Here is a 27,292-nt window from a genome sequence, read left to right as displayed (position 1 = left end):
CAGATTCATGTATAAGTAGAAGCCTTAATGTCAGCATTTGATTTATTATTTAATGCAGATGATTATTGTATTATGTAGTGTGAGTGGTCAGAACTTCTAAGCGCAATTTTTTCTTCTTTCAACGTCAACAACAACAAACGCAGTTGCAGCTTTTATTCATCAATTCGGAATAACTTGGATGGGAATAAATCATCGGGCTAATTTACTGTATGAATTCTCAGCAACATCTTTTGAAAGTGGGGGTTGGTTATTTCTTTATCCTCTCTGAGAAAGTCACTACTTCCATCCCACTTTTATTTCCACTGCTTTCAGGGCTTCTAATGGGTGGAAAAAAACAGGTGTTTTTGAGGGAAAAAAAAAAAACTTCAACAAGGCTTGTGAAGAGCAGTGGCGGAAAAATGTCCCATTTTTCTTCACTTGCTAACCAATAAAATGAAACCATTTCCTTCCATCAGAGACATCAGATCCACAGCAAGGACCTTAATCACAGTGCCGCCTTTCTTGAGATTCTGGTGTCGTGCCGCCACTTCTCTCGACAACCCTGCTTCATTTTTGTTCACTTTCCCGGTCATTATATTTTAAGCTTTTAGTGCTGCTGAGCTCATTTGGTTTCCACTTAGCAGCTTCCATCCTCCTGTCCACACGCTTTAGTAATGAGCTTTTCTTACACACACAAAGGCTGAACTTGACATGTACTCTACCTTGCGCTGTCAGTGGTTGTTGGCAGGCTGACAGAAAGCCTAAGGAAGACAAAAGCTTGGCCCCTCTCTGGCTACTTAGTTCATACGATAAAATAAATATACTTTCTGAAAACCAACCTCTTTTTATTAAATCCAAAGGTATGATGACTGACAAGCTGTTCAACACCAGATTGGTGAATTCTAAGAATACAATATATTATTATATTATATTATATTATATCATATGTCAGCCTTTATTTTTGCCCTAAAAGTTCTCCCTCATTTTCAGAATATAAGGCACACTTAAAATCATTTTTAATTTTCTCAAAAATGGACAGTGCACCTTATACTTAGCCAAAAATATTACCATTGTAAGAGAGCTTCTCTTTACACAAAAACATCTATCAAATCTATCAAACTATTATGAAGATAAAACATTTTTGAGCATGGACATTAGCATATTGCATGATTACAAAGGCAGCTTTGGAAAGGCGATTTTTGAGCCGTATAGTATACAAGTCTGTTATTCTCGGGAAAATACATTATGAGATTATAATGGAATGCTAAAAATAGGGCGGGCGGATGATATTGCAAATGCTTAAGCTTGTAAAAGCAGGATGCAAGTATGTGACGTGTTGAGTGAAACGATTAAAAGGGCAAATGAAAAAAATCGCAAGCCAGATGACCCTAGAAAATCTGCGTGACCCGGCTACCTGAGCCTGTTTTTCTAAAGAATTCCTCATATATTCAATACACATAAATACATCACAGCAGACCACGCTTGGGGGAGGCGACACTCCCACAGAGGGAGTGAGTAGTGGCATAGAATTACCATGAATAATTAAAAGACTGGTGTGAGCATTCTGGTAGCTCTTTGATTGACTCTGAAAGCCCCGGGAAGAAATTGGCAGATGAGAGCAAAACTGCAAAATAGCCGGCTCTTTGCTCTCAGTTCCTTGCCCAAGATTTGCTGGGCTAAAACCTTGAATCAGCAGTGTGTTACAATGCCCTTTTTTGTGTCTGCCTGCCCCAAAGTGAGATTCAAATATGAAAGGCAAGAGGGGGAGAAAAGGAAAAAGCTAAGCTAGCACTTCTGGAATGTGAGATGACTTGGGTTTTGAAACGACTGTATTTGGTGACATTGTGAGCTTTTAATGCATAGGTGTCAAACTCAAGGCCCGGGGGCCAGATACGGCCCGCCACATCATGTTATGTGGCCCGCGAAGAAATATTTTGCAGCGATTTTGTGTCATTGTCTTCACTTTAAAAATAAATTGAGATATTGCTTGCAATTCTATTATACCATTTGTCTTTTGATTTCAAAACTCTTTATTCATTAATTTTTTTGTAGCCTATAGCGTATATAGAAGACGTTGACAACCATAACGACCTTCCGAGGGAAACCATGATTACGATGCAGCCCGCAACAAAAAAACAAACAAGTTTGACACCCCTGTTTTAATGCGATAATTTCTTGCACAATTCATAGTCCTAGTTATCACCAATTGCTATTCAACCGCATTGAGAAAGAATCCAACTGAACTCATTTCTTTGACCCATTGGGTGACAGAGAAAAATGCTGAGAGCACGGGAACGGGGAGGTCAATGGGGAGTGGGGCTTGGCAACAGCCCCTCACCTTCCCACTGTGACCGGATGCGGGCGGCATCCCATTACTCATCCATATCAATTTGCCAAGCTGCCGTCGGTGACCTTACATATGTGACATGAAGGCCAAAGAGTGACGTGAAACTCGCTGGTGACTTATTTATGTCGACAGACAGTAAGCTACAACTTGCCACTGTGGACGGCATCAATTTTAGTGGAAATCACATTAATTTATTCATCTCATCCAATTTTTAAAGTTAAGTACAACTATGTGATTTACTTGAGTTTATTTCACACACGCACACACATGTCCATCAAAACAAAGGCTTTGTTCTTTGTAAATCACCACCAAAGAAATGTCAGGTAGCTTTCCTACCTTACTGCCTGACCTAAATTTGCCGTTTGATGCCCCTTTGTGCACTCGGAGGAAAACAGAGTTTCCAAGACGATTGATGGCTAAAAGACATTGCACTGCTGTAAATGGAGAACCATTAAAAATGATTGACACTCATCACAGCGGTCTATTATATACGATTTTTTTAACATAATATCTTACAAGCATTTCGTTTCCAGGAATCAGTCTAATGCATTGTAGAGGCGGATTATAGCTCAAGATTATTAATGGAATAAATGAATATGGATGGAAATAATGAATTAGTTAAAAGCTTGTTTGCAGAACCGGTCAAGTGTGTGCCTTGTGTTTTATATTACAACAAAAAATACAATTATATTCTTTTCTTTTTCAGGGAACATTCGGTATGGAGCTGACAGAAGCATGAGTTTGATGTTAAATGTTTTAAAATTATTCATTTTGGTCTAATTTATTTAAAAATGGAATTTGAATAGGAACACTGCAGACGTTAGACCTTTCACATCCACTGCAGAAAAAGCTACAGATGGATGGATGGATGGATGAAGAAGAATAGACAGCTAGATAGATACAAGTTATTTATAGCAATGCCTACATGCTACCTGTGTGCCTTTAAGGAGCAACGTGACATTATTACACATGACAGACCTGTGCTAGCTTCTACAAAGCTTCTACTTATCAAAATTCTTCATGTCATGCCGCCTTTTCTCTACAATGACACAATAAAACGAGTATGACTGTTTGGTTCTGAGACCGTTGTCATACTGAGAATTGACATCGCAAGACTTTATTGTCTGCTGCTCTGTCGGGGGGCGTAATCGTGACACTCAAAAGTTTGCTCTCGAGCACTAAGGGCAAAGAAATCCTATCAATTTACCCTCTTTAAGCAGGGTCAACATATTTAACGTCAATCCAAGTTATAGCTAGATCTTGTCCAGATTGTGCATTTGCTCTCATTGTTTTATTTGTTTCTAATCCCATTTGGATACATTTATACAATGTCTGTCAAATCTCAGCAGAGCAGTTTAAAGTTTACAGCACTGCGTTTATTATGTAGAATCTTGTTATCCTTCCTTCTCTTCCATTACGAGATTGCATCTGGAAATGGCATTTATCTGCCGCAAGATCAACCTGTGCATTTTATTTCTTTTAGTAATAGTTTTCCTAATCTCTAACAACAAGATACAGAGTATACCCTTAATCTCTCTTTGGGAGATCAGAATCAGTATGATCAAATTAAATAAATTAAACAGTCATGATGGCATCAACAATAACTGTGTACTGGAATGTATGAGTAGACAAAATGAAAAAATAAAAATATAGATGAATAAAATAAGTAAACAACTAAATAACTAAATAAACAGTGGGCTGTGAACGGCATTCTCATCTTTTTGGTGGATGGTAATAACCCAAACATGGCTTTTTAATGTAAACTGTTTTCCGAACCATTCTGTCGCCATTCGATTTTAAAACCCATGTCCCGATTGTTCTCTGTTACATTGTTAAACAGACTGACAGAATGATTGAACAACAAAAGGTAGCGCGACTGATAAAATGGAGGTGTGAAAAGCCCCCATAAATCACTGTCAATCACACGTACTCCTTGCGCCAGTCGTCAGTCGGCGCCATGCAACAAGCATGAATGCAGTAGATGACCCGCCATTTTCTGCTCCTTTTTTTATATTACCCATGACCACCAAAAAGCCTCTGGCAAAATATACCTTGAAAGTAGCTCGGGAGGGACTGGCAAATGTGTGTGTGGTAGACGGAAAGGAGGACAGGGCGATGGCAAAACCTAGGCGAAGAGCGAGGTGAGGAAAGCAAGGTGGCGAGGCGGGGAAAGTAATGCTTCTGTTTATGGATCGGGGCTATTTTGTACATCAAAGTACACAAAAAAGGAGAAAGGAGAGGAAGGAGGGGACCCCGCTGCAGGCCATTTGATTGTCGTTGTTTCTCGGAGGTCATATGGGAGCGCACATTTTAATTCTTTTTTTTCTTGTCCTTCCTCTGTTCTCCATTTCTCCGCAGTCAAATCAAGCGCTCGTGCCGAAAATGTTGTTGACATGAGCCCGTAACATGCACAGTGAGCTTCTCTTTGTTGTTTCCATGGATGAAAAACTGAAAGATTGCTCCCTGTCCTGCCTCCCTCCTTGTCTTTTAAAACGCTATGCACGACCCAGCCATCTAAGCCTTTCATAATCATTTCAAAGTAGTCAGTCTTAATCGCGTCATCCCTCCCCTTAATCTCATCATACCTGTTCTTTTAATCTCCTCAGAGAAATGGTCTGTCGAGATATATACGGAGGTTTGACTCAAAGTAATTGGAATAGATACTGTATAAGATCCAAATCTATACTATGTTTTGTTTTAGGTCAAACGTTTGTTTTCGATATTGTGCACTAATTTGGTTCCGTGTCTGTAGCCTTTGAGCCATGACACCTACGACCCCGTTCGGCTGTTTTCACATACAGGGGTGTCAAACTCATTTTTGTCATGGGCCGCATAGTAGTCATAGTTTCCCTCAGAGGGCCATTATGACTGTCAACGTCTTCTATATACATACAGTCTCGGCTACACAACAAACTGATGAATAATTAGTTTTGAATCGGAGACTCAGAAAAGGTAAAGACAATTTGTAATTGTAATTGTAAAAATAAAACAAATTTGTCTTTGCGGGCCACATAAAATGATGTGGCGGGCCTTATCTGGCCCCCGGGCGTCGAGTTTGACATCATGACAGACATAATATTTCTATTTTGATCCGTTAAAAAATGCGTTTCCCTCTCCAAAGCCAAAATTCAACCAACTCAACGAAAATCTCGTCTTTATTTCAAGAACGATAGTCACAAGCTAATCAAAGTACATTCCAAAAAATGTCACTTCCCTTTCCCTGACACTATCCGAAATGCCCTTCCAGTCTCCTTGCATGCGGTGCCATATGTGTTCGAGCTTGTCCAAAGAGATTTGACAAGGGCCCTGCAAGGAGAAGGAAATAAAACGCAAAGAGATGAGGCAAACATTAATCTTGTTAAGTTAAACGCCGACCCCCACCTCCTCGCTCTCGCTCTGCTCCGCTCCCCAGTTGCCTGCCCAGATAATACGCAGCATTCACAGTGAAAAATCAGCTAATTTCAAACCACAACTTAGTCTGACTCGCAAAAGCTTTTAGGAGGGGGGGAGGGAGCTCCTAAATGCCCCCCCACCACCCCGGCCATTGTCTCGGCTTCACTCTCTGTCGCTCTCCCAGGGAGTCTTTAGATACACATGCAATCTTGTGTCTCCATTTCGTCGCTCACACACACACACCCCCATACACACCCATACACACATTTATCTCTGTCCTTCATCCTTGCTCTTTCCATGACCTTGAGATGTATGATGGATGAAGGTCTTTTGGCTTAAGTGAGTTTTTAAGTTTTAGATTGGCATTGATGGACCATATTGATTATGTTACACAGCGCAAGAGAGGAAATGGCTGAAAGACAAACATACAGTCATACAAATTACAAAAGGGAGGAAAAAAAGGAAAAATAATTCCACTGTGGCTGATGTGTAGTTGGACAATGTTTCCCCCTTGTGGTGCTGGCAAGCAGGTAGGATTTGACCTGTATTTGTGGTCTGCCTCAAATCCAAATTGAACAGCTAAGATTGCTGAAAGCTCACACGGTTTTCGCTGGCTGAATAATGTTTTTTTTTTTTTTTTTTAAAGAAGGCTAAGAAAATTGAATCCATGTTAAATTTCAATCTTATTTTGGCCGCCTTGTACTGCGCTTTCACCATATTCCTGCTTTTCAGCCTCCAACAAAGCTCCAATCATCTTCCTTGAGGTAAACGGCGCTGTCACTATTGTGACTTCATTGATAATCATGAGAGCCTCCGCTCAGGTTTTTTCAGGCATATTCACCTTCTGAAACTGATACTGATTTTTGAACAAACACATTTATTGTACATTGATTGCTTTCACAAAGGCATATTTTGAATATTGAATTATCCATCCAAGTCAACCAATCTGGGAAATCTGCTATCACCGCAGATGTTGCACATTACACAGCAAAGGAGAAAATAGCTTTTTAACCTTAACCTACATGCCTCTTCCTTGCTTTTAAGCTTTCAGTTTTCACAGCCGACTGCCGCCACCGACTAATAAGATTAGACTTGATTGTGCGGTGAAAGCCGCCATATCCGGGCCGATTCCCCTTTTACGGCGCCTCATCTGGATCGCCCTTCCTCTCGCGGGCAACAGAGGTCGGCCCATAACACTGACCACTTCGAGAAGAGACAAAGTATAATATGAAGCGGGACACAGCTGCTAATGCTGTTACAGAACGGAAATTGTTGTTTATCCCAAAGCTTGATATTTATCACGGGAAGAAAACAGCTGAGAGTTCTCCCACAATGTCGTTCCAAAGCGTCTTTTCATGGAAAAGAAAATCATTTACCAGTATCCCAATCTTATGACGCTTGTGATTCACACACAATCTTGCGCCATCGCCTTGTGTGAATCATTGGAACTGGACAGAAGGTAGCCACATTGCAAGCCTCTTTTTCTGTCACTTGGCAGTCAACAGTTGCAGATCGAGTGTGCGTTTGTGTCCGTCAACGTGTATGTGTGCGTCGTCAACCAAATGTCCGAGCATATGGTCACCCTGTGGCTGTATAGATGCCATTAATGCCGTGCAGCCCAAAGAGCTTACACTGTGTGCGACAGTCATCCCGCGATTGATGGCCTCGCCCGTCTCAACCATTACGCTGGCGGTTTTAAGCTCTTGATGACACTGTAGCATGAAAGATGAAGATTATTCCTCAATTGTGCAAGAGAGATGGGGCAGATTATCTCTGTGCAGAGATCTCTCCTCAACAATAACAGAGTAGCATTGCTCTCTATTTCCTTAGCAGCGCTGATAGTTGGCTACATGCAGCTCAAAGCTTTGATTTATTCATGATATCAGAATATGGCACTTGTTTTTCCCCGCTGGCTTGCTAAATGGAATTGCATAAAAAAAAATTAAAAAACTGCAGTGACAACGCAGCTCATGTCAACAAAAAAAGTACAGCGTTAAAAATACGGGGCTATTTGTACCCTGAATATAAGCGCTTCAGTAACACGAGGAATGGGATTAATTCTATTTTGCTATGTGTGTTTAGGGACTGACATATATATATATACGTATATATATATATATATATATATATATGAATATTCAGCTTGTGATACCATTTAGAGTAGCTGTACAGTAGCTGAGCTACACAGACACATTTTATTCAGCGAGGTTTAACTGCAAGATCAACTCCAGCTCAAACTATTTGTGTTGAATCAATTTCAGGTCACATAGTCCACAAATGTTCATTAGCAGATAGACAGGAGTGAGGTGATGAACACGAAAAGGCCATCGGGAATCACCGGGGGGCACGGTATCCTTTAGCAAACAGAGAGGAAAGAACCAATTCGAGAACAACTACAGGAGAATAATTGGAGCACAAGAGCTTGCCTCACATTAGCGGATCAACGGGCTAAGTGCTCGGCAGGTTACGCGAGTGCGTGGACAAAGAGAATAGAGACGGATGGAGAGGCGAACGGATGAGGAGACAAATCGACCTGAAGGTTGACAGATATTTCTGAAGGTCAGAGCAGAGATAGTAACATGTCAAAACATTTTACAGCCCTTCAGAGAAAGCACCGAAGCTCTTGAGATGATTGTTCAGCATGCTGCGCGTGTGTGTGACACGGCAACAATTTTAGCCATAACATCTCGCTGATGTGAAAAGAGATTAGTTAAAACTGACATGTTGCCCTGTTAGTTGGTTCAATTTCAACCGGGATTAACAAATTTCAGAGCAAGTGCAGCAGAGAAAAGTTACAGCATGCTTATGATTATTGGTTTATTCAAAAAGAGTCTATTTCAGGTAATGAGATGTAAATATATTTATCTTGATCTCATTGTCGTTTTCGAAATGTCAAAACACAACATTTCTAAACTGGCGCTGTTAAATTTAGTTTGCATGTCAATCAAAGAAATAAAGGAAAATGAGTTTAGCAGACAGAGCAGCTGTAAAAAGGGAAGATTCTAAAGAAAAATACTGTTTTGTTAAAAGGTATTCTATTGCTTTGCCCTGTGTTAGTCTGCTCTCACAACCGCTTCCAAATGATTTTTCCTTGATGAAGATATTTGTTACTGGGCAGTTCAGTGGGTCATGTGGTTGCTACATCATTCTTACTCTTGCTTACTTTGTGTTCCAAACTCAGCTCTGAAGTTTGTGTACAAAGCTGCGTACGGTGTTGTTGGAGTAAAGTACATTCAGACTCAACTGGATTGAGATCAAACGAGACAGAGAGATAGCATGATATTGATGGATAGATTGATAGACTGTGTGTTACTCTCTCTCACTGATTGGTAAACTCCATGGGCTGTCAGCTCCAGTGAAAAAAGATCATGGTAGGTAAGCACTGAGCTCCTTGGAAAACAGAGAGCGTGTTCCCAGGCATATTTCCCGAGCCTGCTACTACGGCACGAGACTGAAAGCACATATGCTATGGGATCTCCACTAACTTATCTTTGTTGCCTTCTCTCCGTCTCTCGCTTGCTCTCATCTTCTACCTTACTGTTATCTATCTTGTTCCTTGTCCGTTGTTTGTTTTGTTTTCTAGTTATGGGAAAGTAAGTAAACTGTTGGCTGGAAGATTGTCTTTGTTGGAAGCATCTTGTCAGTTGCTTTCACCGGTTTTATTACGTTGGGGAAGATACCTTGTTCCCCATGGCGGAGAAGAGTTGTCTTTAGTTTGATCCCGTCAGATGGGGTAGCTGGATGCCAATGTTTTCCATGAATATAAGGAATACGAGTCTGTAAGCTTTGTAAGAAGAGGAATGTTGACTAATTATTGCAAGTAGAAAAACAGTCAGTAGTTTTCTCTGAGATTGTCACAAAACTGGCCTAAGGGTGTTTTTAAGGACATTCCATGGCATTTGGTGTTGCAACAAAAGTGTCATTTAATTATGGGAAACTGAAGCTTCAAATTTACTTCATGGACCAGTTCTTGTATTGTTTGACTCCTCTAGATGGCACTGTGCGTTTAAAGCAGGGGTGTCAAACTACTTTTTGTCGCGAGCTGCATCATAGTCATAGTTTCCTTTGGAGGGCCATCATGACTGTCAATGCCTTGTATTATATACATTTTAGGCTCCTGATAATAACTAGTTTTGAACTCAGGGACTAGTAAAACTGTTCTGTTTTAAAAAGACACATTGTGATTAAAAAAAGCTAGCATTATCTCTATTGTATAAAGTGTTATTTGTCATTTTAGTGTTGATGCACAATTTGTCTTTACGGGCCACATAAAATAATGTGACGGGCCGAATCTGGCTCCTGGGCCTTGAGTTTGACACCTATGGTTTAAAGGAATGTCAAGTTGCTTTCAGCCCGATGTTGAACAGAGAGTGTCATCTCGACTTTTTCATTTCAGCTATTACTGATCTGTCATTTCCAGTACAAATGACAGATTTTTGATGCAGTTGATTCATGGGTGTATGAATCATCACAGCACAGTTGACATGTCTCTTCCAATGTCATATATGTCAACTGTGAAGCTAAAGAATGGCAAAACTCAATAGGAACACTAACTTTTAATCTCACTTGATTCTGTGGCTACAAAATTGAAAGTTGGTGTTGTAGACTTGTCCTTGCCCAATCGCGTATCAAATCAAGGCATATCCTTTATCATGCATGTTATTACAAAGACAATAACAATCCCATTTATGAAAATTCAAGCTACGTTTCGCCCCGACACCTGGCGTTCTGTCTGTGATGATGGAATCTATAAAGCTATTTCAACATGTCAAGAAAGATGGATATGGAGGAGCAAAAACAATCATTCAATGTTTCAGAGCATTTCATTTATATCTCTGCGTAATTTCCCTGGAGCTAAGGAGACCCATCGGTAACCGGCTTGCAACCCGACTGTCATTGCACTAGCGGCCTGCATTATCCCTTGTTCCCTATACACAAAGGATAAGCTTCTGGCTTTGTCCCTCTTGGGCTTTTTGAAGAGAGCGAGAAGAGACTCCAGTGGCAGGGCACAGCAGGTCTTTGTAGACTAAACACATTCTCTGCAAAAGTCAGCTTGCTTTACGCGATCAAACAGCTCAACGATGTAAGACTGCATACGGACAAAGAAGCCTTCACCTTATGGATCAGTTGTTGCGTTCGCCAAGAAAACACCGTGATCATGCTTGAGCGGTAGCAATTCACTCATATTTTCATGTATTTTCTAGCGATTTGTATTCTTGTTTTTGAATAACCTTTGGTATAAGTGAACTATTGTTGCGTTGAAACAACAGACCAGTAAAGCTAAGAAAGAGACTTTGGGAGCTGAGAAAATATTTATCAAAATATTTCATGATAACATATAAATATTAAAATAATAAATATTAAAATCATGAATATTAAAATAAAATTATATACTAGAATATTAATCAAAACATTGGAGGGTCTTAAGCGGGGCTACACAGATTTCAAAAACAGAAATAAATCAAAACAACAAAACTCTCACTTCATTTTGTTGCTAGAAGAAAAACTGTGTTTTAATAAGTATTTTTTTTTTATCAAGACATAACATGTCGAGTTTTGACAGTATGTATTTTAGTCTGGGCTTGCCATTTAAACTAGGAAGCAGAAAAAGAAAACAATATCAACACCTTACAGTAAACACATAATAGCAATACAACTGCAGTAGCTCACCAAGCTAAATTAAAAAAAAAAAAGTGCATTGGTTTGGAATTCCCCAGCCTGTTTGGCTTGCTGAGCTGCCTTAATTTGGTTGTATCATATTTATGCCTCCTGGTTGATACTCGACGAGATTAATCATCGTAAAATATGAGTCAGATCTGCCGCTTGTTTCCTGGAGGTAAAAGCTTGTAAGTCCACTTGTAAATACACCCAGAAGAGAGCATGTCCTCCGAGACAAATATTAGCAAAAGTGAGGGGGTGAAAAAAATAAAAAGGCTTGCTTGTTCTATGTTGCTTTCGGCTTTATCTGACAAAACGCCCTGCATGTTTGTAGATGTATGCTTGGTTGTGGGATTTTATTAAAGGAAGGGAAGATTATGAAAGCTTAACAAAGTGGAGGAGGGTGACAGTCAAGGTTATTTTGTTGTTGTAGCCTATCGTCTCTGGCCCGTCGTAGCGACCAGCTAAAAGTGCTGAAAGGTAGCGTCTGAAATCAGAATAAGATCTTGCGCTAGCAGTGTATTTCTGAGGCCAGTTAATACCCTCTGTACAATCTGCGCATTTCTGATATTGGCTGCTACGATCTTTCATCTTGACATAAGCTGGCATATGCTGAGTGGCTCCACATGTTTATCTTTTGTGCAACAAAAGCAAGGCCAAAGCATGGAAGGTAATCACTTCAAAGACCTCTATGCTCGACTCCAGCGTTAGAGGCTGCTTTCCTTCTAATCAGCCGCTGACCGTGCGGGTATTATGTGCACTGGAAATGAGTTCACAAGATGTTCCGACTCCAAGTCGGGTGATGCAAATTGTGTGTTTTCCAGTTAAGGCTGTTATGGAGGAATACACAGTAGCCATTCTTTTTAAAGCCAGAGCTTTAATTATCTAAAGCTTTGATGCTCAAGTTTTTTAGGAAAACTTGGAAAACTCTTACGCATGTAGAAAATGCAGTAAACAGAAGATATTTGCAAAGTACGGCTCTGTCCACCACAGGGTGACAATTTTCTGCACCTCAACCACATTGGAAGGAGCAAAATGTTTGTGTAGAATACTTTTAAGTTTGTTGCATGTGTTTTCATCGTGAGCCTGGTAAAATATGAGCCTGGAAAAATATTTTATATTTATTTTAAATATTTTTTTTACCCAATTTGGGTGCGAATAAAGATAAAGCCAACAGCCATCTCTTTGGATCGCATTTCAAATGTTACCAGAAAAAACTGTAAATGTCACTATTTTCAAACAATCTCAAATACATTTGTAATCCCTTATAAAACATTTGCAGAAAAGTCTATTTTTCATTTATGGGTGTGTGTGAAAACAGATTTAGTCAACATGGATGTCGTGACATTTGACTGAAAAATGAGGCACTTAAAGCACACTGACCTGCCATTTCTTAAACCTCTTCTTAAACCAACAGTGCCATCTGGAGGAGTCAAAAAATACAATAATTAGTTCATAAAGCAATTATGAAACTTCATTTTCCCAAACAGATTTAGTCAACATGGATGTCGTGACATTTGACTGAAAAATGAAGCACTTAAAGTACACTGACCTGCCATTTCTTAAACCTCTTCTTAAACCAACAGTGCCATCTGGAGGAGTCAAAAATACAATGATTAGTTCATGAAGCAATTATGAAGCTTCATTTTCCCATCACTAGAAACACATCACTGGATATCTTCAGATTACAATCAGGCATCTTAAAAATGAAAATTCACTAATTTTTTTTTCACCTCCAAAAGTAGGACTTCCAAAGGAACATGTTCATACTGTCAAATGGTTTTCACTTCACCAAGCGCTTCCACTTTGGTAATGCACACACATGAGGGACAGAAGACAGATACATGTGACAGAGCAAGAAGTCACCCCCGTTGACTAATGAAATTAAATGACAGCTCTTGAGCAAGAAGGGATGCTGTGAGAGCTAGCCAGACTGAGAAAGAGAGTGTGAAGTAGGCGAGGTTGGGGGATTGTGTCCAGCCAGGAAATTGAAGCCATCGCAAGCAAATTGAGTTCAGGTCATTTTGGCGGGCAAGAGCAGACCAATCAATTTGGCCTACTACTCAGTGCCTGTCAGGCTCACAGAAGGACACCTTGGCATCCAATAATAAGAGCACAGCAAACAACCCAAGTCCTGGCTCACTTACTCTCAGCTAACATCAAGCTACATATCTGTAATTTCTCCTTAGGGGCAATACAGCAATATAACTGTAGTCTGCTATATGAGCTATATTTGTGTTGATACGAGCTGTCAAGTTAAAAGGTTGGAGCGATCCCTTTCACCGAGTCGTCCATCTAGTACTGTGTGAATACTGAGAGACAACGTTTGCATCCTCTCAAGTAGGAATCAACTGCTCGTTGTTTTCACGTTTCCGAATTGCACCTAATAGCATCTGCATTCAAACTGAAGCCGATTACAGCAGTCGGCTAATTAACGAACAAATTGTCTGTCTCGTTCGGGAAGGTGAATTACTGCACGGCTCTTGTCAGATGAACAGAAAATAAGTTTCGCCTGTCTGAATGGTTGAAGCACAGTTATGTAACAAATATTTCAGCTTATCACGACATTCTCGTGTGATTTCTAGTTAAATTACATGAGTTTAATAACATGGAAAACAGAAGCTTTATTGCAGCCAATTTAAAAAAGGTAAACGTATCAAGGAATTGATGGGAAACAGTCGTGTGTTTGTTTTTCTCTGTACCCTCTGCTAACCTGTGGACAGTACGTGGCACAAGATTCTCGTTCATTAACTAAATTACACAGCAGGAACGCTGCAATGCTGAGGCAACAGGCGAAAAGCAGAAGAATCATACAACCCCAAAGGCCTAATTATCTCTGCCGGCTCCCAATTAATCTATTAAGTTGTTCTGGCTCAACAGCAAGACCTGAGGCGCCATTTCAGATATCAATATATTGCACCATCAAATAGACATGTTGCAGGTGCATTTGATGGCTAGAATGCTGCTCCTGTATCTGCTTTCCAAATGCATGAACATTTTCAAATATCCAAAAGGAATCCAGCTCACACACAAGCTCCATTTTCTTTTACACTGTTGAACTGTGTAATTTTAGGGCTTCTCATTGTTGAGCCTTCACTGGCATCCAAAGATTGACTTGCAGGGCTTAGCAAATGGAAAACTGCTCTCATGCTATTGATGACTTTCAAATCAGTCACTGATTGTTTCTGTGATTAGCCACTGGATTTAGGATGCTAAGAGGGGCAAGTCGGGTTATGAGATTCATGGGGGTACAGACTGTAGACATTAAGTTTGTTTACACACTGCCAGTGGAGTAGAGTTAGCGCACGTGAGTGATTGCTGGAATATTGCTCTCATCTCTTTAAACTAATAATCATTCTGCATTTTCCCCCCAACACCCAAGCCCCCAAAGATAGCCTGCCCTCTCTGTTCTTCCCCACTTCAATAATGCTAATGTTGTTCTGAGGCTAGCAGGGGATGGGAACAGTAAAAAACAAACAAATAAAAAACAATATACAGTAGAGTAGTATTGAAAGGTGTACTTTGTCTCGCTTGGATTTTTAGGCAGTTTGAAAGACTCCCAAGTGAGCACATGCAAATTTACACACCAACTACTTTTGAGTCTGTGCTCTTATTTATAAGACAACACATTGTTGCAAAAATGCAAATTTTTATACCATGGTTTGTTTATCAAAAAAATATATATGTTCAAAATATTTAATAAGGTGTAAGTTTTGCCTCGGGGTATCCTTGAATAACAAACATTGTTTCCAGTGATTTCCGTGACATAAGCAGCACGTTAGTGGCATTTGTTACTAAAGACGAATGTCACGTTCTTGCAGCCATCTAATCATACTATTTAACATCTTTACACAATTCTTTTTTTCGTTATACAATTGTAGCAATTATATAGTTTCCTTTAACTTGGCTTTTTTTGCTTTGCCAGGATGCAATGTGATTATACCTCCACAGAGTACAGTTACTTCTTATAACTCAGGTGTATAAAGTGACTTGGTCAGCTATTTCAGCTGCAATAGGGCAAAGTCAGTCAGTAATAAAAAACTATTCCACATGAAAATGCTATTTTTTTCTTTTCACTTGCTTGAGCTCAACATTTCACAGTCATCACAGAACTGCTATGAGTGTGACACCGCACCATAGCTGCTGGCACATACGCTCAGAGCAGGGTGTCAATGCAAGATCTGGTGCCAATGTCAACAATTTTCCATGGCGCTTGAGCGTCAAAAGTTGTTAAAAGTCAAGCGGACATCTGCTGCTTCGTAATGTTGCTTAAAAAAACTACAGGTTGTAAAATGCAGAGGAGATGCCAGACAAAAACGTGTTGCCATTAGTATTTTCAGGCCACCAGAAAAAAAATCGTGTCCATTAAACTTGGTAGCAATCCACCAAATATGACTGAATAACAAATGGAATGATGAAAAATAACCATTTACTTATAATTAAGGTTATTAAGGTGTTTTGTGTTTGTAGTATGAAATTGTGCTGTGGTTATTTATTATTAATTATTATTATCAGTAGTACTAGTATTGTGTTATTGTTATTATTATTAATATTATAATTATCAGTAGTACATTATTATTATTACTATGTTATTATTATTATTATTATTATTAATATTATTATAATTTGAGATGTCAAGGCCCATGTTCAGTGCTCATGATCCTCGGCACTTCTGCTCAGTACTCAACAGTCGCCAGACTGGCAAATTCTCTTCTCACTGTGAAAGTCACAGAGAGAAGAAGTGCTGTGCTGTCTCTCGCGCTTTACGGCTGGAGATGCCAGCAGAGAGTAGTGCCAATGAATGAATCAGAAGAGGTTAACATGTTGCTGATTCTCTGTGGCAGTTCAACAGATTTTTCCAGCCCTGCTTCAGGCGCACAGAGCAGGTTGCACTACTCCAATCTCGCAGTTCTCAGTAACCTGAAGTCAGCTTTATTTAACGACAGCCCAAATTTAGAGTGAAGGTGGAGAGCGAGCGGTAGTGAGATGTTAGCTTCACCCGAGACAGCAAGTGTGAAAGCACTGTGTTTTAGATGGAGGCACAAGTTGCGGAGGTTGCTAAAAATATGAACAATTATCAATCTGAATCGAAAATGCTTCAATCTAGTCAAATGATTACATGTACCTTTTCCTGGTCTGAATTCCGACACTTTCCACCATTTTATTTTTACATTAAAAAAAAACAAGGAAATAATCCTTAAGCCAATAAAGGACTAGAATTTGACACATCTTGGGAAAAGAAGTCAATAATTTAGTGCATTTCATCCCAGTGCTTTGCTTTTATAACTCACATTACTCTTTTGGACTGTGCTCATCACCCTCATTTCCCAACTTTGGCACATGAATCAGATAAGCAAGCCCAGCTCAGTGAGAATATTGGACGAGCATTCATGTTGGCAGAATCAGTTCTTGAAGCAAGACGGTCTAATGCGAATGCATGCAGAGATAAGGAGTACTCATCGAAATGTGACTAAAACATATGCTGAGTTTACAGCATCGCTTTCTTAAATGAACAACTAAATGTGGAAGCCTGCGAACCTGGCCACAGGACAGACTGAGTCAGAGCGAGCCGAGTCATTTGCGTAAAAATCCAAAATAGGCAAGACTGTGATTCAACTGTCACTTAATATTAATCTTCCTCATAAACAAAGATGGCTGAAGCAAAGCATCAAGATTATTTCATTGTTTTTTTTAGATGTATTTACAAAGGTGACCAGCAGATGGCAGCGCACCTTTGTTCTTCCAAGGAAATAGAGGGGAGGAATGGAAAGAGATCTTGTGAGTTCTACTCTCCCGCATGACTGATCTCCCTTAGCGGTGCGATTGTGAGAACACACTCGTAGGATGTGTTCTCTCACTGCAGGTGTCAGACTGCTGCAAGATAAGATTATTTGTGGGGCGGGGGGTGAGGAGGTTGCATTCTGGCTGTGCAATTGTGTGCGTCTGAGCATTAACATTCTGCTCAGTGTGTGTGTGTACGAGCATCTCCCTTTAAGATTGCAATGTTATACAGTGTTTTCTTGAAATAATACCACACACACAAGTTGTTTTGGATTTTAACACTGCGCTCCATGTGGTCAGAAGCGAAAAGATGGAGGAAGGAAAGTGTACAAAGAAACATTGTTAGACGTGTCTTTACTGTCACACGGCGTGGGTCTTTATTTTGACAGGCCTGGCAAAACGTTTTTCATTTTTAAAAGGACGAGATGCTGGAAAATGCATTGCATTTTCAGTCTGTTTTAAACACAGATTGCAGGTTTAAAAGTCAATATTCCATTTTGGTTTAAAGGGCTACTTGTTTGTTCTTGATTTTAATATGAAAAGCCGAGCTCTGAATCAATGAAGCCGGCGCAGTTTAAATTCATTTGGAATGCAACCATCTACTTTTATAGGCCTAGCTAAGATTTACAGCTACAACTAGTCTGTAGAGGGCTCAGACATTTTCCTCTTTGATGATTTATGTTGACTTGGATGACATTTGGATGACGTGTGCAAAACTGGCTTCTGATCATGCCGGCTAAATGTTTGTACAGTTTGCATAGCAAGGGCAAATGTTATTCCAGCTCTTCCTCATCGTATGCAAGCTTGCTTTACATGTCACCTTGCAGTAATAACCTGCTTCTATTTATTTTTTTTGACAGTGTTTGTGTGTGTTTGTGCAGGGAAATTATTCAAAAAAAAAAAACAAGCAGATAATAAGGGTTAGCAGGCGTGATAAGCCATAATAGCTTGTAAACTGGCAGCAGGGACAGTTAAAGCTGGTTTATGCTAATATTATTACAACCGACAGTCGGCAAGCCAGAACGCGGAAAATATCTTCAAACGTACAATCGGCCACGTCTCAGAGATGGAATCAATTCACACATTTGCAAGTCTCACATAAGTCTCAAGTAGTTACATTCGAGTCTGAGCTAAGTCCCAAGTCATTTGGATTTGGGCAAGTCAGGTCCAGTCCTGCCTTGTGATATGTCAAGTCATGATCTATCAAGGGAGTAGTTTCCATCCACCCTCGGTTTTCCATTCTGTTGTTCCTGTACCCATAAATGCACCCATCCATTATTTACATCCATCACTATGAAAGTATTTTAATCTGAAGGAAGCATATTTCTCTTTGCAAGACCACCCCCCTCGCACCTCCCTCAACCAGGCAGCCTTTTCCTCATTCTTATTTCTATTATTAGACATCTTTTTTAGTTGGATTGAATGCCGCATGTTCTCGGAGCAATTTTAAATATATAATGAGGTCATTTACATTAGACTGCAGATTGGCTGACCTTTGCTTTTTGCCAATAATTACTGTAAAAGCTGCCATGCCTGTCTGTCATCAACAATGATATGGCACGAACACCTCGCTCTGCCCACAAAAGGTTAGCTGGAGGCTTGGGTCTGGACTTATGAAAAAGCCGCAGGAAAATGTCATTAGAGCTGGAGGGAAAAGACAATCAAAATTAGTCGTTGGAAATTCAATCAAGTCGGCTTTAAAGATTGTGTGCGCATGCTGAGTGTGTGAGTGCCCGCATACCAATAATTACCAGTTCCTTTCTCCGTCAAATAATTTTGTTAACTCCACTTTGACTTTGCAAACCCAAATCAAACCGACAGCACTGAGTAAACCATTTTATGACATGCTAACACTTTGCCACGAATAGCTTTGTGTTGTACTCTTTGTTAATCATGTCTGCTGTTACATACAATCGCACATTTTTTCACTTTTTTTTTGTTGTGATGAGTAATTTTCTTGCTAATATGGGTTGTCTCACTGTGCAGTGAAACGTGACTGTTTTGCATTTGTTAACCCCCCCCCCACGGGCCCCACAACTACAACACCAAGTCTAAAATCAGCCATAAATCTGAAACTGCATCGTTTTATCAATGTTTAATTATTAACCAATTTTCAACCCCTCTTCTTACTGAGTCTAAATTATCCAAGGCGACGTATTACCAACTGCAGCACTGAAAGCATGCACAAATAGATATTCATTTTATGATAGTTATCTAAAAAAAATAAAAATAAAACCCAAAAAAAAGCAGAAAAAATGCACAAATAGAAATCTATAATTAAATAATAATTAAAATAATTTTATGATAATTATCTAAAAAAAAACTAAAAATAAAAAAAAAGGCAGAGCACTAACATGGAAGGCTCTGTTGTGTGCTCTTGGTTCTAGTCGCAGCGACGCGTCACGTTTCACCTGCCGGACGGCTCCCAGGAGAGCTGCAGTGACAGCGGTCTGGGGGAGCACGAGCCCGTTGGCAGTGGCTCCCTCCTCACACAACCTCTCCCTCTGGTGCAGGCGCAAGACGACTTCTACGAGCAGGCCTCCCCCGACAAGAGAACCGAAGCAGACGGCAACTCTGATCCCAACTCTGGTGAGTTTCAGCATTTGGTGTCCAAACAGATTTTTGATCTTAGCATATTCAACAAGAGAGCTCCAGCTTGTGATAAAAGTGTGAGAAAATAAAAAGGGACTTGAAGAATACAAGACGTGGTTAAGAACACAAGTTCTCAAGTATGATTTCATTTGGAACTGCTCAAGTGGGTTTCCAGTGTATACATGAGCAGGTCATTCATTTCTCAGTTAATCATCCAGACATGTTGGTGCTTCCCAAGAGCCAACCTGGGTCTCCCGAAGGCTCTTCACCTATTTGTGAAACTCATTGGATTTATTTAGAGATGATTTCCCAGTAGGAAGTCGAGGTGCTCTGAAGATGTTAACTTTCTGCTGGGGATGTACATCTCTGACCCACTTTTTTCATTTTATCATTAAGTGGCAAGGCGTGCGTAGAGATCAAGCGCATCGCCCCAAGGTCGGTGGCAGGTTGTGTTGCGAGGGCGGAGGAGTCGGCGCGACGGAAAAACGAGTAGCATGAGTAGCAAAGGTGCTCTTTGACACAATTGTAGCGGATCGAGTTGTAGTTGACACGTGAACTAAAGTGAGTAATATGCTGGCCTCTTTGACTCAGGGTGTTTTTAAATAGCATCTGATGATTTGAATAATGAATAATCCATACATGGCACGTTTCGCTCTGTATTTATAGATAAGCAGGATAAATCATATGTACAGCGTTCCTCTTGTTAGCGTTTCCCTCGATTGTTTGTTTCATTTTTGACCTCACTTCACCAGATATTTTTCTTCCTTCTAAGTCAGACCATTTAAAAAAGTAAACTTTTTCGAGGAATTGGTTTTACAAAAAAAAAAAAATCCGAAAAGCATAAACATTAGAGGTCGTCGGCAACAAAATAGGCTTTAAGCGCATCCCTTCACGCAGGCTATTCAAAAATTCTGAATGTGGCGTTCTTATGTACGTCTGGCGGGAGTTGCTTCTTCATCTTCTTAAGAAAATATGAAGAAAAAGCAACGGTGAACATGGCAACTAACTTTCGGTATGCACAACAACAATTCACAGGCACTTTAATACAGCAAATAAAAAGCGGACATTGTTTTGGAAATTACTAGACTAACAAAAACATCTCTATTAAGTAAATAATACAGGTGGAAACTAAATGAAAAAGTTCCCCTCAAATATTTCTCAATCAAAGAAACAACGTTTGAATGGTTCAAGCAGGCACAATCCAAGTAAAGAAAATCAAAAGAGTTAAGACAGAAAAGCAAGCTGACATTTTCCAAAGCTGACCTCTCAAGAGGTACTAAAGTATGTGGGCGCCCTCCCGCGACAAGGACACCAACAGCATCATGCGAACAAGAGGGACACTTGGGTGTTGAAGGAGCCAATGAAGTGAGCCAGGAAACTAAATACACACTGGTTAATTATTCAGATAAGAACACAAGTGCAGGTAAAAAGCTGAAGCACTGACGCAACGGCTCGCCATTGTCATGCTTTAAAGCATTTCGATCTCTTAGTTAACACAATCCAGGGAGTAAGCTTTTTTTTTTTTAATGACAGACCTGAGCAAGAAATGTAGTTCCTTCACGGATTTGAATTATAAGCATTTATCATGCAGCGCCATAATATTGATGTATACATAAACAAATGATAAAATCCGCAACGGACATGAGTTTATTACAACAATCGTGAATCAAATACCCCGTTGCCAAGAAGATATAGGCGTGCTTGATGATCTATAAAACATCTTTAAGCATTTTTACTCTGTCCACTGTTGGATCTGAAAAGTCATTTTAATGACGCTTGGATGCCAGCCAATCAAATGAGTGAATGTTGAATTTGAGTTAACCTGCCACCTTACGGCATTTGATGGCTAGACTCAACCGACATTTCCAAACTCCTACGCTTTCTTCTTCAGGGTATATCAAATTTACAAATGAGTCCACAAAATATGACAAGGACATTATTTAAGACAGTTATAATGTCAACTCAGTCCTGTAAGAAATGTGACAGAGGAAACTTTTTTTCTTTAGGTACTTACATAACGAAAGGCGTATAGAGGCAATAAAAAATCTTCGTCAGCATATTTGCATTTCAACAAATACAAAATTCATAGTGATCTGAGCAAAAGACTGCATCTACTCATCTATAATGAATCATATTTACAGTGAACCTAGAGATGAGTCAGCACGCCGCATCTCGACACTTCCTTTCGTTAAGACACAACAGGGGGAAGATGTGTTGTGCTGCACTACTTCCTTGCACACGCCGGCTGCTTTTCAAGTGTGATGTCTGCTCTCATGTGTGGTAATTAGTCTTTTATCTGCATAAAGTTAGAACCAGTAACATCCACACTGTGGTATGAATATTCGGATGACTGATATACTGTAGTTCAGGGGCGTCAAACTTTTTTTTGTCACGGGCCGCATTATAGTCATAGTTTGCTTCAAAGGGCCATTAAAATTGTCAACCCAAGTAAATGTATGAACGTCTCATATTGCATATATTGTATAGGCTACACAACAAACTGATAACTAGTTTTCAAAACAGAGACTAGTAAAAACTGTTCAAATATTTAAAAATGAAATATTGAAATCAAATAAAATATTTAACAATAAAAATTAATGGTAATAAAAATTGCTAACAATATCTTTTTTAAAAATGAAATTTTGGAATTGGCATATAAATTCGACTTTGTCTTTGCGGGCCGTATCTGGCCCCCGTGCCTTGAGTTTGACACGACTGTAGTTGAATCTTTGACAGTATAGATGCAAGAGAAACCCAAGTAACAATTACAATTTCAAATTATTTAAAAAAATAAAATGCTTGCCAATAATCAGAAAGCAAATTTCTTTTATAACTCAAATGTATGAAGTTACTTTTGGGGTGTGGTGGGGCAACGAGAAGTTGAATGTACTCAACTGGCCTCTATTGACGTTCTCCCAGTTCTTCCACTGATGATTACAACCTCCATATTATTGATGTTGCAGCGAACTGCAAAGACGTCAAACCTCTTGAGAATGAGCGATGTGAATATTTCATCCAAGCAGTTGTATGATATATGCACAGAGACAACTAGGTGACTGAAACGATGCAGAGGCAGAGTGGATAAGTGGTCAGGTTGTTATTTAAAATCGTATATTACAACTCCGCCTTGAGAAGCTGTCACTGTGCTTGCTAGAAAAGGGACACGTTTGTTGAAAATGCAACCATTATGGCCATTACTCACATGAATATTTCAGATTAATCCCTCACAGTCATGTATCATCATACAGGAGGAAAACATGCACCTGATGTGTCTCTATGGCAGAAAACACCGGAACATCCGAACACTAACTACATTTGGCAGGTTAGCCAGGAAAAAAAAAAAGTTATATTATGAGATGCAAAATATGTTCGGCTACAACTTGGTACTATGCCGCAGATAATACAATAAATATATGAAATTTATTTAAGATTTTTTTATAAAAAATGTAAATAATTTATAATGAAATAAATAAAAATAAATTACCTTTATTGTCATTGTAACCACACAGTACACTACAAGTTAGATTTAAAACCTAATTGTTGATTTACAGTTGGAAATGTGAAAGCTGCAATGGAATTCTGTGGGAGATCTGTGCTTGAAGAAAGAAAAAAAAAATCTCCCCCTTACAACTTGAAATAGACTTCAGTGTAAATAGGAAATGTTGTCTTGGAAACACTTTTAAGAATGTGCTTTTCAGTCAATGGGATCATACTGATTTTGGATAGTGGTTGCGACAAGAGTGGAGACATGTCTGAAATGCTGAACTCTTTCCCGGCAGCCATGTTGTTATTGTAGTTCACACGTCTTTCAACAATTTAGGAGGAACAATAACAGGCTGTCAGTTTGGCAGGCGTACGACCCCATGCAGCACAATTGCTACTCACAAGTGCCACTGATTCGTTTTCGTGTGATTCATTTCAGTTTGGAAAGACAATGCAAGAGCTTTAGATTATTCTTCTTCTTCCAAAAAAGCAAACTTTTTTTTCTACTTGTATAATTTTCCATACAGCTTTAGATCATATATCAGGAAGCGGTGTTAATCTCTCCTCTCTATTGGCCTCTGTAAATATGTTGCCCTCGTATACAATGGGCTTTAAAGGATTTCTGTCTCCAAAGAGAAATTAGACAGGTGCTTGAGAAGCCAACTAAATGGAAATGCTTGCTGGAGCATACAGGCGGAAGCGGGGTGCTGCTGTCAACCAGTAAACATCGTCTCAAACTCGCCTCAGTCATTATCGCCCTAGTCAGTGCCAACAGCTTGGGTGAGCAGACGGGGGCCTGATGAAGAGCATCCTCTAAGATGATTAGTCACAGTAAGGAGAAGAAGAAGATTCCTAGGAATGTGGGATTATAGTCGACTCTTGGTCCCCGGGAGAGTGGCAAAACATAGCAATTGGCAAGTAGCTGTTTAATAACTTGCAATTAAGACAAACTGTTGACTCCAAATCAAGTCAATCCAATTGACTAGATTAAAGACTGATTAAGGTAGTATCGTTTGTTTGTCGAAGATGAATGGAAGATTGTTTCTTTGTCAACTTTACATCAGAAATGGGTAGATTGTAAAATAGGAAATGATTTTCTCTAAATCTTGCAATCATTGTCATTATAATCTGTATTCTCTAGTGGATTGTTGTTACGTGATCAGCTTCTCTTGATGCTAATGTATTTGCCATTGTGTGCAAAGGACGATGCTGTTTATTATAAAAGTTAAAATGATCAATTAATGTGATGCCAGAAAAATCCAATAATGGACTCCATTTTAAAAACGTGCTAATTTAACTGCGTACGCTTGGATGATTTTGTCCATCAAATGTAATTTTTACAGAATTACTAACCACCCAGCCATAGCTAATATTTAACATTTTCTTGTTGTAAGAAAGAAATTAATCCTTTGGGTATGTATGGTAAGACAACATTGTATTCGGGTCACCAAAGTTTCACTCAGACTGGGCTCCTCAATATTTTTATGTTGTTATTCTTACAAAGAACTTTATTGTGCTTCCTATATTATCCTTTACGCCGATGAATTTATCTCAGTGTGGCAGACTCGGTGGTAGAAATTAATCCTTTGCTATTGGGTGGCACAAGGCAGACCATTTCAGAAGTGCTGATGAAGGAACATGAACTAAATTCTGATGCTGATGCTCATCTGCTGTTGTTTTGCTTGCCTGTGAAGAACCCTATAAATGTTAAACATAATCTTTGAATGCAAAGACTGAAGTTGATTGCATTAAATAGACACTTGCAAAGTCTGCTCAAAACTAAAATACGCGCCCTTATTATTTAGGAGATTATCGTTTGCCAAGAATGACAGGTTACTTGTCATTTTTTTGTCGTGACTTATCTGCTATTGTTCAGAAATAATACAATAAAAAAACAACAATGCTATTAACTATTAATGCTTTGCGGTCACATTGCTCGAACTTGTTGGATTTTCATTAAAATTCATTTATTCTGATTGATGAATAATTCTATACACACACAGACACAGACAGACACACACACACACACACACACACACACACACACACAGACAGACAGACACAAACATTTTTCAACTGATGTTGATGCGGTAAAAGTGCATGCAAAGAAACCTTTCGAAAAACAAAATTGCCGTAGTAACTCTTCTCTGCAAGTTAATTTAAAATACAAATTTTAACGAGGAGAATTTAGATGATTTAGATATCCTGGTGATAGCATAGGATGAGTGAGAAGTGATTTAGTTTGACAAGGGCGTGGTCTCGCAAGGACGGTGAAACTTTATTTTTGGAAGCCATGCACATGGAGGCACCCCTAAAAATGGCGAGAAAGATAATATCGCATTGAAAATACGAGATCACAGCTGAATTCAAGGTGAGCCGACAGGGCATGAAGTAATCACTCAGGGAGTCAAATGCATTCTGATCTTGTAAGTGATGGAAGGCAAAAGGTCAGTCGCAGAGCAGAGCGCATTTCAGAGGAGAAAAGCTTGTAAAAGCTTTCAGCGTGAATTTCAATGACGTTTTTCACACTTTGTTTAGTGTAGCGACGGTGTGTATTTGAAACACGGGAAACAGGTCTTGAAATTGAGTTATTACCGTATCGCGGCCCTTCGTTGATTATCACTTAACCCGTCTTGGCGCTGAGATCAAATGCCGTGATAACAAAAATGTGCCGATTACAGGCTATATGGAGAATTTAGAATTGATGTAGAAATATAACATTATCTCGGTTGAAGCTGTTGAGAACCTGAGAAAAGAAGTCATGTTGTGAAGTTCGCCTGAAGTGACAGCTATCGACTGAGTACAAACATGTGTTAAACGTGCGATGTTGTGTGAGGATTATAAAGAAACAAAAGTTCAGGGAGGATGTTGAGAGAACATTACACATGGAGCTGAGCAACTATTGCCAAGAACACGCAACCTTAACTCATTCAATGACAGTTATAGACGTCAAAGATATGAACTGGGTTGGCAGTGAACGAGTTAATGCATGTGTGGGTGTGAGAGTTCTGCTCAACTATGAATTGTCTTGCGCTTGCCATCTCGTGTTACTAGCCATCCACCGTGCCTCCCTGCTGTGTCCTGCTTGAACCTTAAAAGCATGAGCTAATCCCTGAAAATGCCATCCAAAGCTTGACAAGTCACCCGTTGCTTACTGGTGTGGAATTTGCCACTAGGTGAGAGAGATAGCCTTTAATCTTCTTCCATTACAACCTCCCCATTTTGCATGCTAGACAGACTTAACCAGATCAAGTGTGCGGCACATACTTGGCAGAGGGCAATCCCCGAAAAGCTGAATACAACATTTTCTTTTAGTTTAAAAAGTCAACTTTTTTTTTGTCTTATGATATAAAACTACTCTAGTAGTAAACAGAGGGCGGATTCCGATTTGCATAACAGGTGGTAGTAGACGTTCCTCTGGACATGAGACACCTGGAATGTCTCAGATAAAGTCCCTCGATCTTTAGACTTAAATGTCATGATTGACAGGTGTCTCAAGTGCCCTAACCTTCACATTTCAGTGATATGACAATGAAATTTTACACAATCAATTACAGGTGGAAACATTGAAACGGATGTGTTGGGCTGTGCCATTTGGGTGGAATTTGAATGAGACTGAAATTGTTTATAAATTGAAACATTTATCAAAGTTTGAAGTCCAAAGCTTACTCTGTCAGTGACAAATCATGTTCATCCCAATTCTGAAATTAATTCAGAAAAGAAAAAAAACAGGGCTGGTTAGCACTGTGATAGCACACATTTCATGTACATCATAGGTGTCAAACTCAAGGCCCGGGGGCCACATCATTTTATGTCATCATCGACTTCATGTGTCAATCCTAAATTAAAAACTTTTAAAAAATAGAGTTATTGCTAGCAATTTTTATTTACATTCATTTTTTAAATATTTTAACCGTTTTGGCCCTCCGAAGGAAACTATGACGATGATGCGGCCCGCGACAAAAAAGAGTTTTTGTGTTTGCATTTTCATCTGAATTCTACCATCAAAGTGATTCATTTCAATACACGGAATATTACAACCCTAATGAGGAAAAGCGG

General features: G+C 39.5%; 1 protein-coding gene across 5 annotated transcripts in view; it reads left to right on the top strand.

The window, feature by feature from the left end:
* The window catches only part of LOC119121061 (protocadherin-9), a 106,190-nt gene that overhangs the window by 62,068 nt on the left and 16,830 nt on the right, over nucleotides 1–27,292 (top strand). For 2 of the 5 annotated variants that reach the window (XM_037248440.1, XM_037248439.1), the window contains one exon: nucleotides 19,672–19,747. The exons of 1 other annotated variant lie outside the window; for it this stretch is intronic. In XM_037248440.1, coding sequence (XP_037104335.1) covers nucleotides 19,672–19,747 — 76 coding nt within the window. Of the gene's footprint in view, nucleotides 1–19,545; nucleotides 19,748–27,292 lie in introns of all 5 variants that reach the window. 2 more of the 5 variants (XM_037248437.1, XM_037248436.1) reach the window with 1 other exon arrangement.

The sequence above is a fragment of the Syngnathus acus genome, chromosome 3, assembly GCF_901709675.1.
Source record: "Syngnathus acus chromosome 3, fSynAcu1.2, whole genome shotgun sequence".
NCBI lineage: Eukaryota > Metazoa > Chordata > Actinopteri > Syngnathiformes > Syngnathidae > Syngnathus > Syngnathus acus.
Note: the sequence above shows the minus strand (reverse complement) of the source record. Positions and strands in the feature narration are given on the sequence as shown.